The sequence below is a fragment of the Ornithodoros turicata genome, chromosome 10 (genome assembly GCF_037126465.1).
Source record: "Ornithodoros turicata isolate Travis chromosome 10, ASM3712646v1, whole genome shotgun sequence".
Taxonomy (NCBI): Eukaryota; Metazoa; Arthropoda; class Arachnida; order Ixodida; family Argasidae; genus Ornithodoros; species Ornithodoros turicata.
In genome coordinates, this window is record NC_088210.1 from 12,792,657 (window position 1) to 12,808,057 (window position 15,401).

At 43.8% G+C, this 15,401-nt stretch overlaps 1 protein-coding gene across 1 annotated transcript in view; it reads right to left on the minus strand.

Moving 5' to 3' along the window:
* Positions 1-8,174, minus strand: part of LOC135370102 (TWiK family of potassium channels protein 7-like) — a 287,026-nt gene extending 278,852 nt beyond the window's left edge. Inside the window, exon 1 of the mRNA XM_064603793.1 lies at positions 7,628-8,174. Within this exon, the coding sequence (XP_064459863.1) occupies positions 7,628-8,087 (460 nt within the window). The 5' untranslated portion in view covers positions 8,088-8,174. The remainder of the gene's footprint in view (positions 1-7,627) is intronic.
* Between the last annotated feature and the right edge of the window lie 7,227 nt (positions 8,175-15,401).

A 15,401-nucleotide genomic window follows, 5' to 3' on the forward strand; every position in this document is an offset into this window, starting at 1 on the left:
TCATGACAATAAAATTTTCGCCAGTTGAGGTTGGAAGATCGTGTGTCCGTGTATGTTTTAACCCCCCCACCCCCACCCCACCCCACACACTTTATTCCTGTCTCCGTGCTGTATTTCAATATGCACTATTGCCATCTCCCCCGTTGTGATAAACTTCCCTGCAGTTGGGCCACCCGCTTTGCCGCACTAAGTCGTTCACATCGTAGACTTTCTCCGATTAAACATTTTTAAACGTATATGTGACGTAACGACGAAGAGGCCGAACTCACGCTCGTGCATGTGCAGGCACTGATTGATTGATTTTTGAAAAAAAAAAAAAATGGAGATGTTAGTCTCGAGCCACTCGGGACTGGCAGGCATATTCATTAAACTGACATTACTCGGGACGGTTGTTCCTCTGTTCATCACATATACTACGCTTAAACTGCGTTAGAAATTACTTAGGTCGCTTGCATTCGATCTATTAAAGAAATTATTGCGTGCTTTCTATATAAACATGATTTGTCGTTTTGTCAGAGACAAAATGACAATACCAATAAATTTGATTCACAAAGGAACATGCTCTTGCTTCGTTACATGTATCACTGTTAAACGAGAGCTTCGCTCACAACACTGCCCCGACTCAACTACCATTCACCATAATATCTCCCTGTCTTCTGACTTGTCCAAAATACAACAACAACAACAATTATGTTCAGAGGATGAAGCGGGGAGGTTTTCCACGTCCAAAAGACAAAGTGTATACGCCTTCTTGAAAAATTCACGTATAGTTCAGGTATCTATATTAATTTGGTGCTCATGAAGAACAGGTGTGCCACATACAGCACAATTGATTAAAAATAAGGCATAATTCATAGTCTGTAACCAATACAGTTAATACAAACAATGCTGTACCCATTAATAGAACAAATGCAGCCATACGTTTATATTCAAACTCAAATTCCATGCAGTGACGTTATTAATACCATCAAACAAATACAGTCGATAATTAATACATTACAACAACATTTATCGGATACCTTCCCGCGGAGCTACACATGAAAACATGTCAAGGTTATAAACGATGCAGATGTTATCGACGGTCTTTAAGGGCTCGATTCAAAAACGTGCTTAACGTGGGACGGCTGTGGCTGTAAAACGTCGGACGCTGTCTGGCGATGACCGCGGGAACGCAAAAAAAAAAAAAAAAAAAAGCAAAAAGAAACACAGGACAAACACTCGCGACAGTCAATATTGCCGTGGAGTCGTTTATGGAGAAATGTGGCGTAACGTATACGGGACACCGCTGGGATAAAGTATAAGCACGTGGAATATTCTGAGAATGCAAGCATAACCGTATAACGATGACGGACCGAGGTATCGATCGTAAAGAATGCGTATTAAGCGCTTCCGCACACTTTCGAGTCATAGGGGGGCACTGTTGTTGATATTGCGAGAATTCTATGGGACGGAAGCATATTGAAGTTTCGGTAATCTAAGAGCATCGTATATATACAGGCAGAAGAGACTGTTAGGAGTAGTGAACGATTTGAGCGGGAGCAAAATCGTGCCTAAAGCACAAAATGTATTTTTAGGAATATGGTAATGATGGTCATGATGGTGATGTGATAAGAAAGAAAAAGAAAGACGGGGATGTGAGTTTCGACGAAGTCGAACTGGCTGCACCAGTATACGCTTACACACGGAAAGCAGAAACAGATGATAAGATAAGGGAGAAACTGATGTTCTGAGGCTGGAACAACATAGAAGGGACAGATACAAACAAAGCCTCAAATTGCCTAAAAAATCAACGATGAAAGATGAAAGTCACTGAAAAGGTTAGCCAGCTGTAGGGGCACTGGAGAGCCCTGGACCGGTAATCCAGAAGATGTGGGTTCGATCCCTACAGCTGGCTAATCTTTTCAGTGACTTTCATCTTTCATAGATGATGAGATGATGACAAAACAAAGAGATGATGACCAGAGAATTACTGAGATGATGATGGAGTTCAACGTGGAGTTCAAAAGTTTCGACCAAATAAGTACAAAATGTCGGACTTGCTAGGAGGGGGGGGGGGGGGGACGATATGTTTAATAGAGTGACAGAAAAAAGGAAGAAAAGAAAAAAAATGAAATGTCAGCCAGGCTATCGCCGGCTTGCTATTCCGAAAAAGAGAAATAAAGAAAAAGATAAAGAACGAAACTGAAAATAAACAAAAAGAAAGAAGGAAAAGGAAAAAAATGAAAGAAAAATAGGCACTCAGTGCAGTGCGGTACAGCACGAATGTCCAGTCGGTGGGCACAGGCAAGGCACGAGGGGCACAATTATAATAATAATAATAATAATAATAATAATTTATTTATTTATTTCCACATAGCATAACATGTGGCGGGAACTGTGAAATAAAGTCACCTCGGTGACTTGACGAGCTCACAGCTCCTGTGATAGGGGCACACACAGCATACATTCAGCGAGTCATAGAATGTCCATATAAGTCCAGCTGTACGTATAGAGAAATCTTCAAGTGCCCTCAGCGCCTTGTCGGACGACGGAGGACCTAACAGTTTCGCGATGTCGAAGGCTCGGGAGTCCACACGAGAGTGGCTCGTCTCTAATACCCTTCGAGCATCGACGTATTTCCGACACCTGAGAAGGACGTGTTCTACGTCCTCTACAACGTACGCCACACCAGAATGTGAGAGATATGTACTGTGAAAGTTAGGTTAGGAGCAACAAGGAGACCTAGGTCACTATCATGTCGCCACAAGAACAACGGATAAATTAATGATGATGAATGAGGAAATTGCCCACATGCGCAAACGTCGTGTCATGTCATGTCGCAAATGGGTGACGGCTATAATGCATAATCGTACAACAATGCGTTACGTCGTTTCGTGAATAAAAATGCACGTAGTCTCGGACAAATTTTAACGAAGCAGGTTGTGCGTGCACGAAGATAATAGCGCAGAGATGTCATTCTGCAGTAAGTCATAATCGTTATTCTACGAAGTAATACAGCGGTAAAGCTTCACGTCATCGACGTACTCAATGAACTGAGAATGTTTAACGCAAGAACACACGTGTAATTATCAAATCAAATAGATTAAAAAGCAAGGGGCTAATACTGGCCCCTGGTACGTATATTCCATACACATGTTCAGGCAGTCCATGTTTAACAAACTTCTTGAGAGAGCAACGGATGATTGACTACCAAGGTCGAACGCTTGAAATAGATAATGTCAACGTGCTGGCGGTTAGATAAACATATCCCAAGGAAATGCAGGAAGGTAACCAGGTTCATTTCAACACTACCTGCCGGATCCAGAACCGTGCTGCTCGACGAACAGGCTTCGTACGAAGGAACAAGTACAGCTGCTTGAAGATCACTTTCTCAAATACGTTACAAACACAAGGAAGCAGAGATACGGGCCTGTAGTTAAAGGGACTCAACCGGCGATCAGGATTTGGGAACGGGTATACAATAACAGGGGACTTTCAACAATCAGGGAAGTTATATTCGTGCAAATACCTATTAAACAAAGTAGCTAACACGGCCGCGAGAACTGACCCAGAGTATTTAACTGCAAATGCAAAGTATCCAAATTCGGCGTATACCTCTCACTTTGAACAAATCATGAACATGTGTAGAATTCCCCCATTCATCATCATTAATTTATCTGTTGTTGTTGATGTTGTTGCTGAACAAATCAGGAAAGAGAATGGGGAGAGGAGGGCGTGATTTGTTGTAGTGGGGTGTATTTCGACAGTTGTGTGCTTCCTTCTCGATTACAAACGTTACCAAAGATTCCACTGAAAGTTCCTCATCATCTTATATTTGGTTTTACTTGACATATTTTGATTTAGGAATAGCAAGCCGACCTTCGGTCAGGCTGACCTTTCCGAAATAAAAGTATATCCCCCCCCCCCCCCTCCCACCGCGAAGTAGGCTACTCCCACTCTTGTCACACGGATCTTCTATGTCCGGTAATCTTTACAGTTATCCATCTACAACATGAAATACAAATTTCCGTGTATGATAACTATAGCTGTCCCTGTTCGGGGTTCGTTTTTTCCCGTGCACACCTCTATGGTTACGCCGGTATACAAGGATATACGTAGGCATACCTATACAGGCCGTCCGGTTGTCATCCGCATTGCAGTTATTCATCGTTCTAGACATGTGCACGCGACCCCAAACCGGAATACAACGTTTCCCTCTAACTACCCTCTGCACTAAGTCCACACAGGTTTTGCCCTAATCTCCTCGCTTGTCCACGCACTGATTTTCGTCTTTGAGTCCTTCGGCTTACCGTTTCATTGTTAAGTGATATGACAGAACTTCACTGCATAGCACGTCCCTACCTAACAATGGCGTCCCCTGCTTTGTTTGAAACGGGAGTCGTACATTGTTTTGTGACACTCATGCAGTTATACATGTTAACTTTCACAAAAGGGCGCATACCCACCTGCTCTTTCCCGCTACTCGGTGATGTGTGTGTGTGTGTCTAATTCAATTCATTGTGTGTTCTTTATTTATCTTTTTTTTTTTTTGGCGGGGGGCAACTTGCGGCCCTTCCCGGACGACCGACCTAATTTTTTCTTTGCGTAAAACACATGACCTCCGCCTCCCCATGCGCTTTTCAAACAGAACGAGTGATAACGGTATCATTCTGGGCAGTGGTTGACCGTCAGCGAGTCGCGTGGCGGAGTTCCGCTTTAGGAGAATACTTCATTCTCAGAAAACTAACCAATTAGATGCATCCAAGCAAGCCTTTTCAAGCCAGTCAATGCAGTCTTCTCCTGTAGACTCAACTGAAAGATTGGAAACGGCGTGTCGGCACAACATCCATCTGAACCAGAGTAGAGTATACAACCCACTGTAGGGCATTTCATTTCACTTCGTTATTCTTCAAAGTAAACATACTCCCCCCTATGAAGGTGTGTTTTGCGCAATGATGTTGGCGTAGATATACGGTTTGAAAAGACGCTTCACGTGTAGAGTGCGGCAAACTAGGAGATTGTTTCAGGATATCCCTTCTGTGTGAAATCTATACCGGAAAAAGGCGTTTGCTGCCTTGGGGTTATATGTACGCACGTGTCCCTGAGGGGTTTCCGGACTCAAGGTGGTGGTATAAATAAACCTATAGCAGCGAGGTACGCTGAAAAATGTAGCGGCGACAGGTTTTTGTACACCCTAAAAACTGGACTTCACCGCATGGCACGCTCTGCGCTAATTATTGCCACGAATGATAGGGTTATGGCTTCTGATTCGAAGAGAGAGTGGGGCGTACGCCTTTTTCTGTCAATTTGGATACATGATAATTGACACAAAAAGGCGTACGCCTCCCTCTCTCCTCGAATCAGAACCGATAACCCTATCATGGTTGGCGCACAGCGTGCTATACGGTGAAGTTCAGTTTTTAGAGTGTATAACGAAGTCGAGGGATAGTTTCCGAAAGCCTTCAAAAAGAACTACACCGCATAGCACGCTCCTAGCCAACCATTATCTCGAATAGTATCGTTATCGGCCCTGATTTGGTGAAAACGAGACGCGTAAGACATTTTATGTGACACTTATGCTGTTCATAATTGTCGCACAAAAGGCGTACGCCTCCCGTTTTCAATAAATCAGGGCAGATAACGATATCATTCGAGATGATGGTTGGCTAGGAGCGTGCTCTACGGTGAAGTTCATTTCTAAGCGTACACGTCCACTCTTAAAAATGAACTTCACCGCATAGCATGCTCCTAGCCAGTCATCATCTCGAGTGATATCGTTATCTGCCCTGATTTGTTGAAAACGGGGGGCGTACGCCTTTTTTGTGACAATTATGGACAGCATAAGTGTCACAAAAAAAGCGTACGCCCCCATTTTCAACAAATCAGGGCAGATAACGATATCGTTCAAGATGATGGTTGGCTAGGAGCGTGCTATGCGGTGAAGTTCATTTTTAAGAGTGTGGCATTGAGTTTGATTATAGAAAAAAAAAAAAGGAATGGAAGATATTGTATATATTTTATTCGTCACCGGACGAATTCTGCTACTCCCACAAAGGTCCCCTAAATGAAAGGAAAACGAAAACTGAAAAGATGAAAAGAAAAAAAAATAGCAAAACATCACCCCTCACGGTCGCCGAACCGTACGTCCAGATGCGTAGCTTCATCCTCTAGAAGTGAAATGAATTGCGAGAAAGTAACAGGAACGACGAACTCGACGACACATGCGTAGAATGCGGTACTAAAACACAGATTCCATATCACTGCTCAATATGAAATTCACAAGATCTGATAACGCCGCATCTCTCTCTTCTTGTGTTCCCATACACCAAGCACCTTCACTATATCGAAGGTTCTATTGTCCAAGCGGTCTACAGCAGACTTCAATGTAGCTCCGTATACGTGGCATCTTTCTCTCCTTTCGGAAGATCCAATTTGGATGATCACCTCCAAAATAATTGGTCGAACAGCGAAATGCTTAAATGTATGGTAAAGCAGTTGGAAATTTCAATGAATGCACATTTAGATCAGCTTTCTCGTGATAGCTTGTGCAGTCCCCTCAGAAAGTAGTCCGTACTTGATTGAATGGCAAATCAGGCCTGGCAGCGCGGAACGAGATGATCCCCCTACTGTTCCACACTCACTATACGTTTCTGAACTCATGCTGCCTTCAATCATCACTTGCCATCCATGAGTGGAAGCTGGTCGACTTAGAAGAGGAATTAAACCCCCGCTGTCCGTGAATATGCACTTCTGCATCTTAAAAATAGTATGAAAAGTGAGCATACTAGAGCCAGAGTGTCTTCCGACTTCGAAACATTTGCTACACTTCTTTTTTTTTTCTCTCTCTCTCTCTCTGTTCTTAAAATCGACGTCAATGTTTTATCAGATTTTAGTGGATAAGCGTTTTTTGTTGTTGTGAGACAAGCGTTGCTTAGCTTGGAATTTCTTGGAATTGGAAAGCTTGGAAGTATTTAGTGTTAATCTTTCGCGCTGCATGACAAGGTCTGTTGGTGCTGCTGAACGAAAGTTTGCCGGCAGAGCCTTTTAGTACTGCTGTCCTATGTACATGGTAATCTATATATATATATATATATTTCGTCCTGACGAAGGCGGAGCTTGCGCCGTAACGTAGACCTCGCCCCTAGCTTTTATAACTTTTAGGTTTTACTAAACCCTTTTTTTGTTACTTCCCCTACTTTTGTCTTCTGTCTCCCATATATCTCAACTTTCACTGTAATTACGTAGCCGTCCGACATCAACTTCAACTTTTCAAGATACATATATCGCGAGCGCGAAATATTTCCAAGGTTCAAGTGTGACATAAAACATCTTCGATGTCTCACTCAACAAACGAGAGATCACTCGCTTCTCCACAGTGGTACTTTTGCTACGTCGGCAATCCTTTTCGCATCGAAGTACACCCGTGAATTTCCGCAGCGCAGTTCAGTCTTGCATTAGTCAGCACAGAGAAGATAATGACGGGCACCGAAGCAACTATCAGTTGGCCATACATCGCAGACGACGAACTTCGTATGCTACTGAGAGCAAGTATACCTTCCACAAAACCCAATTTCCAAAGGTACATAGCGCCAACGACAGTCACGTCACTCCAATCAGAGGATGCGGTGAGAAAATTTGGGTGACGTACCTATGGTGGTGATGACGGTGAGCGAGTAGAGGAAAGCTCCCGAGAAGGACCACTGCTGCCCCGTTCCGATTTCCTTCCCGTCGTATCCATCTTTGACAGCCGCGATGAGCCTGCTCTGGAAGTCGAGGATCTCGTGCGACACAGCGGCGGTCCAATTCTCCTTGTAGAGCACATTCAGCCGATCCGTGATCTCCCACAGCTTGGCGACGGTCCGTTCGCGCATCTCAATCACCTGGCTGGCCTTTTCCACTTCGTAGGGTGCCTCCAGGGCTCGGAACGTGAACGCCCCCAACAGGCTGTAGCCCACCACAAGCGCGCACAATCCCACGTGCGAGAAGAGAAACGCCGTAAACTTCCTGCAGCATGATTTGCACTTATTCTCCGGGTGTCCCCCGGGTTGCCCCCCGTGGCCCCCCCGACCGCCCCGGGGCCCGCGACGGGAAGACCGCTTACGTTCCATGGCCTCAAGGCGGCCGTCGCGCGCCAAGCACCCATGGAGACGCTACCATTTCGCACGGACGTGGCGCCAGCCCCGCGCGGGCGCAAACTGCCGGCGGGGTGCCGCCCGCAGCGCCCCCGTGGAGGAGAGTGCGCATGCGTGACGTCTTGGCGCGACTGCTGCTGCCGGTGGGATGGACGGCTGGGTTTGTGCCTCCGCACCGGTGGCTGTGTGTTGTGGGAAAATTTTTGAGTTGCGAAATGGTGGGGCCGAGCGTTGGCGAAAGCGTATTTTCATGTAGTTTCATGTTGCACATTTCATGATGTATTCTTTGTTTGTTTTTTTTACCTGTTCTGATGGCGAGTATGATTTAACCGTGTTTCTCTGTATCGTTATTTTCTCGAGAAACGAACAAGAGGGAGAAGAACAGCAAATGGAATAATACATATCTCGTTCGCTACGATATACAAAACAATGTGAACTATGGATTGTGGAAATATTGTAGACGTTGTTGCTTCAGAAGAATACAGAGTGTACCGAGTGTCTACTTACCTAGAAATGAGAATATGAGAGACTTTCGCTGAAACTTGCATTGAAATACAACCGTGACGTTTATTGTAAGCTAAGAAGACAATTTCCGATACAGTTGTAGGGTTATGAGAAGCGGCGCAGATCGAGTTAACGTTTAGGCGGAAGCTCCGCTTTCCTCGGGAATGTACAGGTTGATGGATCGTAACCAGTTTTAAAGTTCATCCTGCCGACGTCACGATCTGCTTCCTCGGCACCACCTGGTGGTTGTTGTCGATGTCACATTCTACAAGGCTCTAGAAGTCTGTCATTCCGAGTGATGTCTTCGACTTCAAAATGCTCTCTGTGTGTTTGGGTGTCAAGAAGTCCTTGGTAAGATTCCGTCACGCCTGAAAAAAAAAGAAAAGAGAGAGAAAGAAGAGAGAGAGAAGAAATAACAGAGAATACGTATAAGAGTTCAAATTCCGCACTGTCGAGAGGATGCCTTCTTTTGTCTAAGCAACGCGTCCTGGAGTAGTCAGTCCTGAGTGGTTTGGGACTAACACCTACATTTCCACACCGTTGCTAACCTTTCGCTTCCCTTTTTTGTTACTTTGCATTAAACATATTCCTCCACCCTCCATTTTTTCTTTTGCCAATCAATCAATCAATCAATCAATCAATCAATCAATCAATCTTCCTTTGTCTCAGAATGCGATTTGAAAATGAAATAAGATTCGCGCCGTTTCCTGTCTGCGCTAAACCCTGATAGCAGTGATGGCCACTAACTACTTCTACAGTAGTTTAACTATAACAACTAACTACTTCGCGATGGAGTAGTTTAACTAGTAGTTCAACTGCTTTTCAGGGGAGGTAGTTAAAACTACTTATTTAACTACTGCAATGTATTTTAACTACATCTATAACTACGTAACGTTGTCCATCAACACCAATCCCATTCTGTGGTGTTCTTGGACTTCTAGACAATATCAATGACCAGCAGTGATAAAAGTGAAGATTTAGTGCACATGCACGGCACAATTGCTCTGCACCTCCGTTCTCATCAAACAAGTAGCTCAAGGTAAAAGTCGGAAGCACAATCGTGCCGTAAAGCTTGCAACAAAATCGGAAGTAGTTAGCGCCTGCACTAAGCTAACTACTGTAGTTAACTACTCGAAATAGTAGTTTAACTAATAGTTGCCACTATATTTCTACAAGTAGTTCATAACTACTTTTTAACTACAATAGGGTAGTTTAACTAAATTTAAGTACATGTGGTTAACTACTGGCCATCACTGCCTGATAGAAGGACCGACCAGTTGGTAGTTATAGTGGTAAACATGACCATGCTGCTTAACACATGTCGAGTGACTGGAACATTAGGAGTTTTTGTTGCGTCTTATTTGTGATTATTAAACGTGACGACTTTGACTTGCCTACGTATTTGCCTGACAGACATTACACAGCGTGACGTAGAAGAAATACATGTCGTTTTACGGCTTCCGGTTTGGTGCCAAAACTACATCCGGTTTCCCAGCAAACACGCCTTGCGCCAACCACTGTGCCGATTGATACAGTTATCGCTTCTGACTTGAGAAGAGAGAGGGTCGTATACGCCAGTTTGTGTCAATTCGGATTACCACAAAAAGCGTACTCCTCCCGTTTTCAACAAATGAGGAAAGCGAAAGATAGAATTCTGCATGGTGGCTGGTTCCGAGCATCCTTAGTCGCGGAAGAAGCGGGAGTCTTCGTGGCACCGGAAGTTGTGGTGGAGGCTTGTTTATGTTTATCCGAGAATGTCATCTATAGAAGGAGTTGCAATCGGAGCACCATCAACGGTATCTGACCCAGGTAAACATACACTCTTAAAAATGAACTTCACCGCATAGCACGCTCCTAGCCAACCATCATCTCGAAGGACCTCGTTATTTGCCCTGATTTTTGAAAACGGGAGGCGTAGGCCTTTTTTGTGACACTTATGCTGTTCATAATTGTCACAAAAAAGGCGTACGCCTCCCGTTTTCAACAACTTCAATAATGGCAGTGTAATAAATGGCAGGCACAATACTAGCACAGACAAAACCTTTTCTCCTGTTGCTACCCTGTCGAAAAAAAACAACAACATAGAGCCATCTGTATGAGCAATCACATCGAGCTCATATATGTGTTTATTGTATGAGCAATCATATGAGCATGTATGAGCTATATGAGCACTCTCATACAGCCTGTGAGTCATATGAACACTCTCATACAGCCTATGAGTCATATGAGCATTCTTATACAGCGTATTCATGTACATGAATGCACATGAACAGTCTGAGCAGACGTGCAACATGCGTGATTAAGCCAAAATGACAACACGTGATTACAAAATACCGGTTTATTCAGGTACTACCATCTCCATTTCTTTCTTTTAAAATCAATCAATCAATCAATCAGGTACTGGCGCGACGTAGGTCCCTCAGAAAGATTGCCAAATACTTTTTGATGAGCTTTTTCCGTTTCTGTACAGGCACCTTTGATGTCAATGGTTTACCTTCTTCTGTATATTTGACGAAGGTATCTGTTAAAAAAGAAATAACAAAATTAGAACTGCGCTAAATTTCTGCGCCTAGAAGTATTCCAGTTTCCACAACTTATACAACCGTATATGGGATCATGCTGAAATGGACATGATTAGGGCCTGTTTCTCATCCCAACGCATAGATCACGCCTTCAAAGCGTTAAGCTGTATTTAGTCAGTCAGAATAACGCACGAGGTCATTTTGAAGATTAAAATTGAACGTAACTGCCCTCTAATGCTGGTGACGTTCAATGAACGCGGTTCTGAAACATCTGAGTATGTTTCCGCAGAGCTTGCAAAACTGAGTGCATATATTTGTCCGTTGCCCACTGCAGCAACAGGTTAGTGACACAGAGTGTTTGTGGTTTGCTCCACTTTGAGGCATCCAAATACACACTTTTTTGCCAACGTGCGATTTCGGTGCACGTGGCCACAAAATTTTGGTACAAGAATTTAGTGGGCGACTTTATTTTAAACACTCTTTACACACATGTAAAGGCTATCAGCGAACGCTTTCCACAAAGAGTCACAAAAAGCACGCATAAGCACTGTAAGCTCTCTTGCCTTTCTGTGTTTTATGAATGTCTTGTTAATTTTTTTTTTTTTTTTCTGATTCACACCTTCCTGTTTGCCAGTGATATATTCCACTGTGTGCTTACTTTTTACCTGCTGAAGTTCAGATTCTGCGCGAAAGCTTGTCGTTAAATCTTAGTGCTCCTACCCAGTTCATGGCCCTGACGACGTTTTATGTTTTGTCTTTTTACGTCGCTCGCAGTTAATTAGGTTTAATTAAACACATAAAACACGTAACCAAAGAAAAAGCCCTAAAGTTTCCCGTCACTCTAAACAACGCGGTAATTCAATTAACAATGCGCCGTCTTTCATGATTCATCAGGTTTGAGCTCAGATCGGTGCCCTGAATGTTATGTGATTTACGAATCCCCATTCTGCGGTAAACGAGGATCTCGGCATCCTCTCGACAGCGTGGAATTTGAACTTTCCTTGTCTTCTTTTTCGCGCATGACCGTATCCCACGCGGTGGTGGTAGTGGAAGGGATCGGAACCGGAACCGGACCCGAACCGAAAACCGGAAAAACACGTTATTTTCTGTCGAACCCGAACCGAGCTTGTCCTGAACCGAACCGGTACTGGACCGAAAAAAATTTGATACGGTAACCGGTGCGGGAACCGGTTCTGAGGTGAAGTAGTTGTACTACCGACCGACCGACCTTTTTTTTCATTTTTTTGTGATTGTTTATTTGTTCTTTGTACGATGGCAGATGCGAGTAAAAGTTTGTGACTTTTGTGACGCCATTTTTCTTCTTTTTTTTTTTTCCGGAGCAAAAGGGGACCCTGACTGGGTTCTGCCAAAAGGCACTTCGCTTTTCGTTTTCAGCAGACGACCAGGAGAGTACAATACAGTAAAATGTCAAGTAAATAATGAATGTGTTTATTACTCGTCTTGTTACCTCCCACTGTTACAACCGTGTACGGCCAGGGTAAGCTCGCTTTGATGGAGCAAAATTACTGCCGCGGAACTGTTTAAAGCAGGACCCAAAAAAGTAACGGTTCCAATCACTATAAATGTCCCGACTGCTAACCGCTTCCTCTTTTTTAGGGGGGGGGGGAGTTTCCTCTTGAGCCGAACCCAATCCCGAACACACATACCTAAACCGGTACAAGCTGATAATTTTGGTTCAGGGGAGTTAAACCCAAACCGAGCCAACACGCCTGAACCCGACAATATATAGGGACCGTGCGACACCTAAAGGGGGCGCGCTGCTCCGTCGCGACAGCGCCGCCAGTGGCTGTCTTGGACGTATCCGACGTGATACCACGCCACCCGTTCTATGCATCCTCAAGTGGAACCGTAGCTTGTGTGGCGACCGCCGTAATTAGAAGGGCTAATTTTCGAAGTGCAAATAATGTGGAACCTTTCTGGGGTGCGAACGAAGAGAATGGAGCCAAACTGCACAGAAGCAACCACTGTATTTATAATGTATCCAACAACGCGGAAGGAACAGCCACTGGCGTCTGTCTGGTCAAAACACCTGTAAGTGATACGTCGAGAGAATGGTTATTTGAGGACTCACAAAATCCTGGCTTGCTAGCGAAGGTTATATACGTGTATTTCTCTGACTCCAGCCATTTGTAATATCATGTTGTTGACAGAGCCTTGTATTCCTTTCCACACACATACCTTCGTCACTGAAATGTACATCGTGCGTCCGTTTTATCCCAAATAAACACGTAAGGTCACAACTTATTGTCTGAACTTGTACTGCAGTTTTTCCAGTATCTTCAGATAACGCTAAAGAGATCCTCAAAGAAGAAATTCTATGAGTTTTTACCTCGGCTACCGCCGTAGGCTTGCGGCACGACGGCTGTGAAATGGTCGGTGCGTAAATACCAAACCTTTTGGACAACGTAGAACTCCCGTTCTCACTGTGAGACTCGTCAACCAGATTACCGGGAGCAATATCAGGTCTGGGCACTGGCGATGAAACACCTCAACCATTATCTCGAAATAGGTTGCCGTTTGGTCGGTGCATTTGACGGTGATACTGTATCCAGCGGCGTTTCACCGTCACGAAAGTGGCAACTGCAAATCATTGATCATTTTGCAGGTCCTCATTCAGTTTCATTGAAACTAGAACAAAAGAAATAGAATATATTCGCTCATGTTGTGCACAGCTCATGCAATGGCCGAACGCGCGTCACAAACGCTATTCGCTGCGAGTCTAGTGCCCTCGGTGGTATTGGAAGCATAGAAATCACGAGAAATGAAACATCTGGTCCCTAATGAAGAGTTCTTTTAGGTGCTGACACAGTTAGCGATGCAAAAGTTCCAGCGTGGCAAAAAAAGACGCCCGCACTTCACATGTAAACAAAGCTGCTACCCGGCGGCTATCACGCCAGGTACTTTCTCCGGAGGCCGAATCGCGGAGCCATCAGTTTGTCGCACAGTCCCTATACACACACACAACAATATATGTATACAATATATGTACAATATATATATATATATATATAGATCGCTTCCGGTGTTGGTCAAATGGCTCGTCGTTGTCGGCCTCACAGAAGTGGGCAACGTCACGACTGACGCCCTGGGGGAATGTGCATCCTGGGCCGACTTCTAAGGAATCCCATTCAACACATTAACCTCATGCTTTTCTTTTAAAGTCATCTTCTGTAATCCATCTCATCCTTCCTTCACCCTTTGTTGGTCTATCCTTTACTTCCTAGTTCTTTTCTTTTCTTTTTTATTTTATTATTCTTTCTTCATCTCCATTCTTTTCTTTTATTCTTTCTTTTTCTTTCTTTTATTTATTTTATTCTTCTTTCTCCAACTTCATTCTTCTTCTTTTCTGTTTTATTTATTTCATTCTTGTTTCTTCATTTTCGTTAATTTTCTTTTTGTTGCGGAATAGCACGCGGACGTCCCGTTTGGCTGACCTTTCCCCCGTCTTTTTTTTTTTCGTCAAAAAATATATTTCCCTAAATATAAATAATACGTTTCCTTTCGTTAAAAAATATATCCCCCCCCCCACTCAACACTTACTGATGCCCCACCCCATCCGCAGAATTCCAAGGACAATGACATCACCTGAAACATGAATAAGCCGTTACACGGTAGCAAAAAAACAGCGAGGATAAATGTTTAAAAAACAAACAAATAAAATAACTTCAATTCGGTATTGATGACGTTTCTTTTCTCAGTATTTTTCTCGTTCCACTTTCGGATTTTCAAATTTAAAAAGAATTGGGGAATCATCTTGAACACCTGCACTTGTAGTGCAGTGCCGTGTATAACGCAGTTCTGGTTTCAACAGGGCTGTATGTGCAAATATTCGGATTTTACGAACACCGAAGTGAGTAATTGAACCTCTGTTCGCAATAAGCGGGCCGGCAGACATGCTGATGGCGCGCTGACTCTTGTGGTCACAAGGTACGCAGCACATTAGTGTCACTAATCGGATGCATGCGTGACTAATCTGATGACTAATCTGATTGATGATTAATCTGATTAATCTGATGATGACACCAATCTGATACACTAATGACACTAATCTCATATAGCGGCAATATGATGCGTCGATGTATCCGCTTTTCAGCACGTTTGCTGCAATTGCATGTCAGTGCCCACACGTACACGCTTAAAAATGAACTTCACTGCATAGCACGCTCATAGCCAACCATCAACTCGAATGACATCGTGATCTGCCCTGATTTGTTGAAAACGGGAGGCGCACACCTTTTTGTGA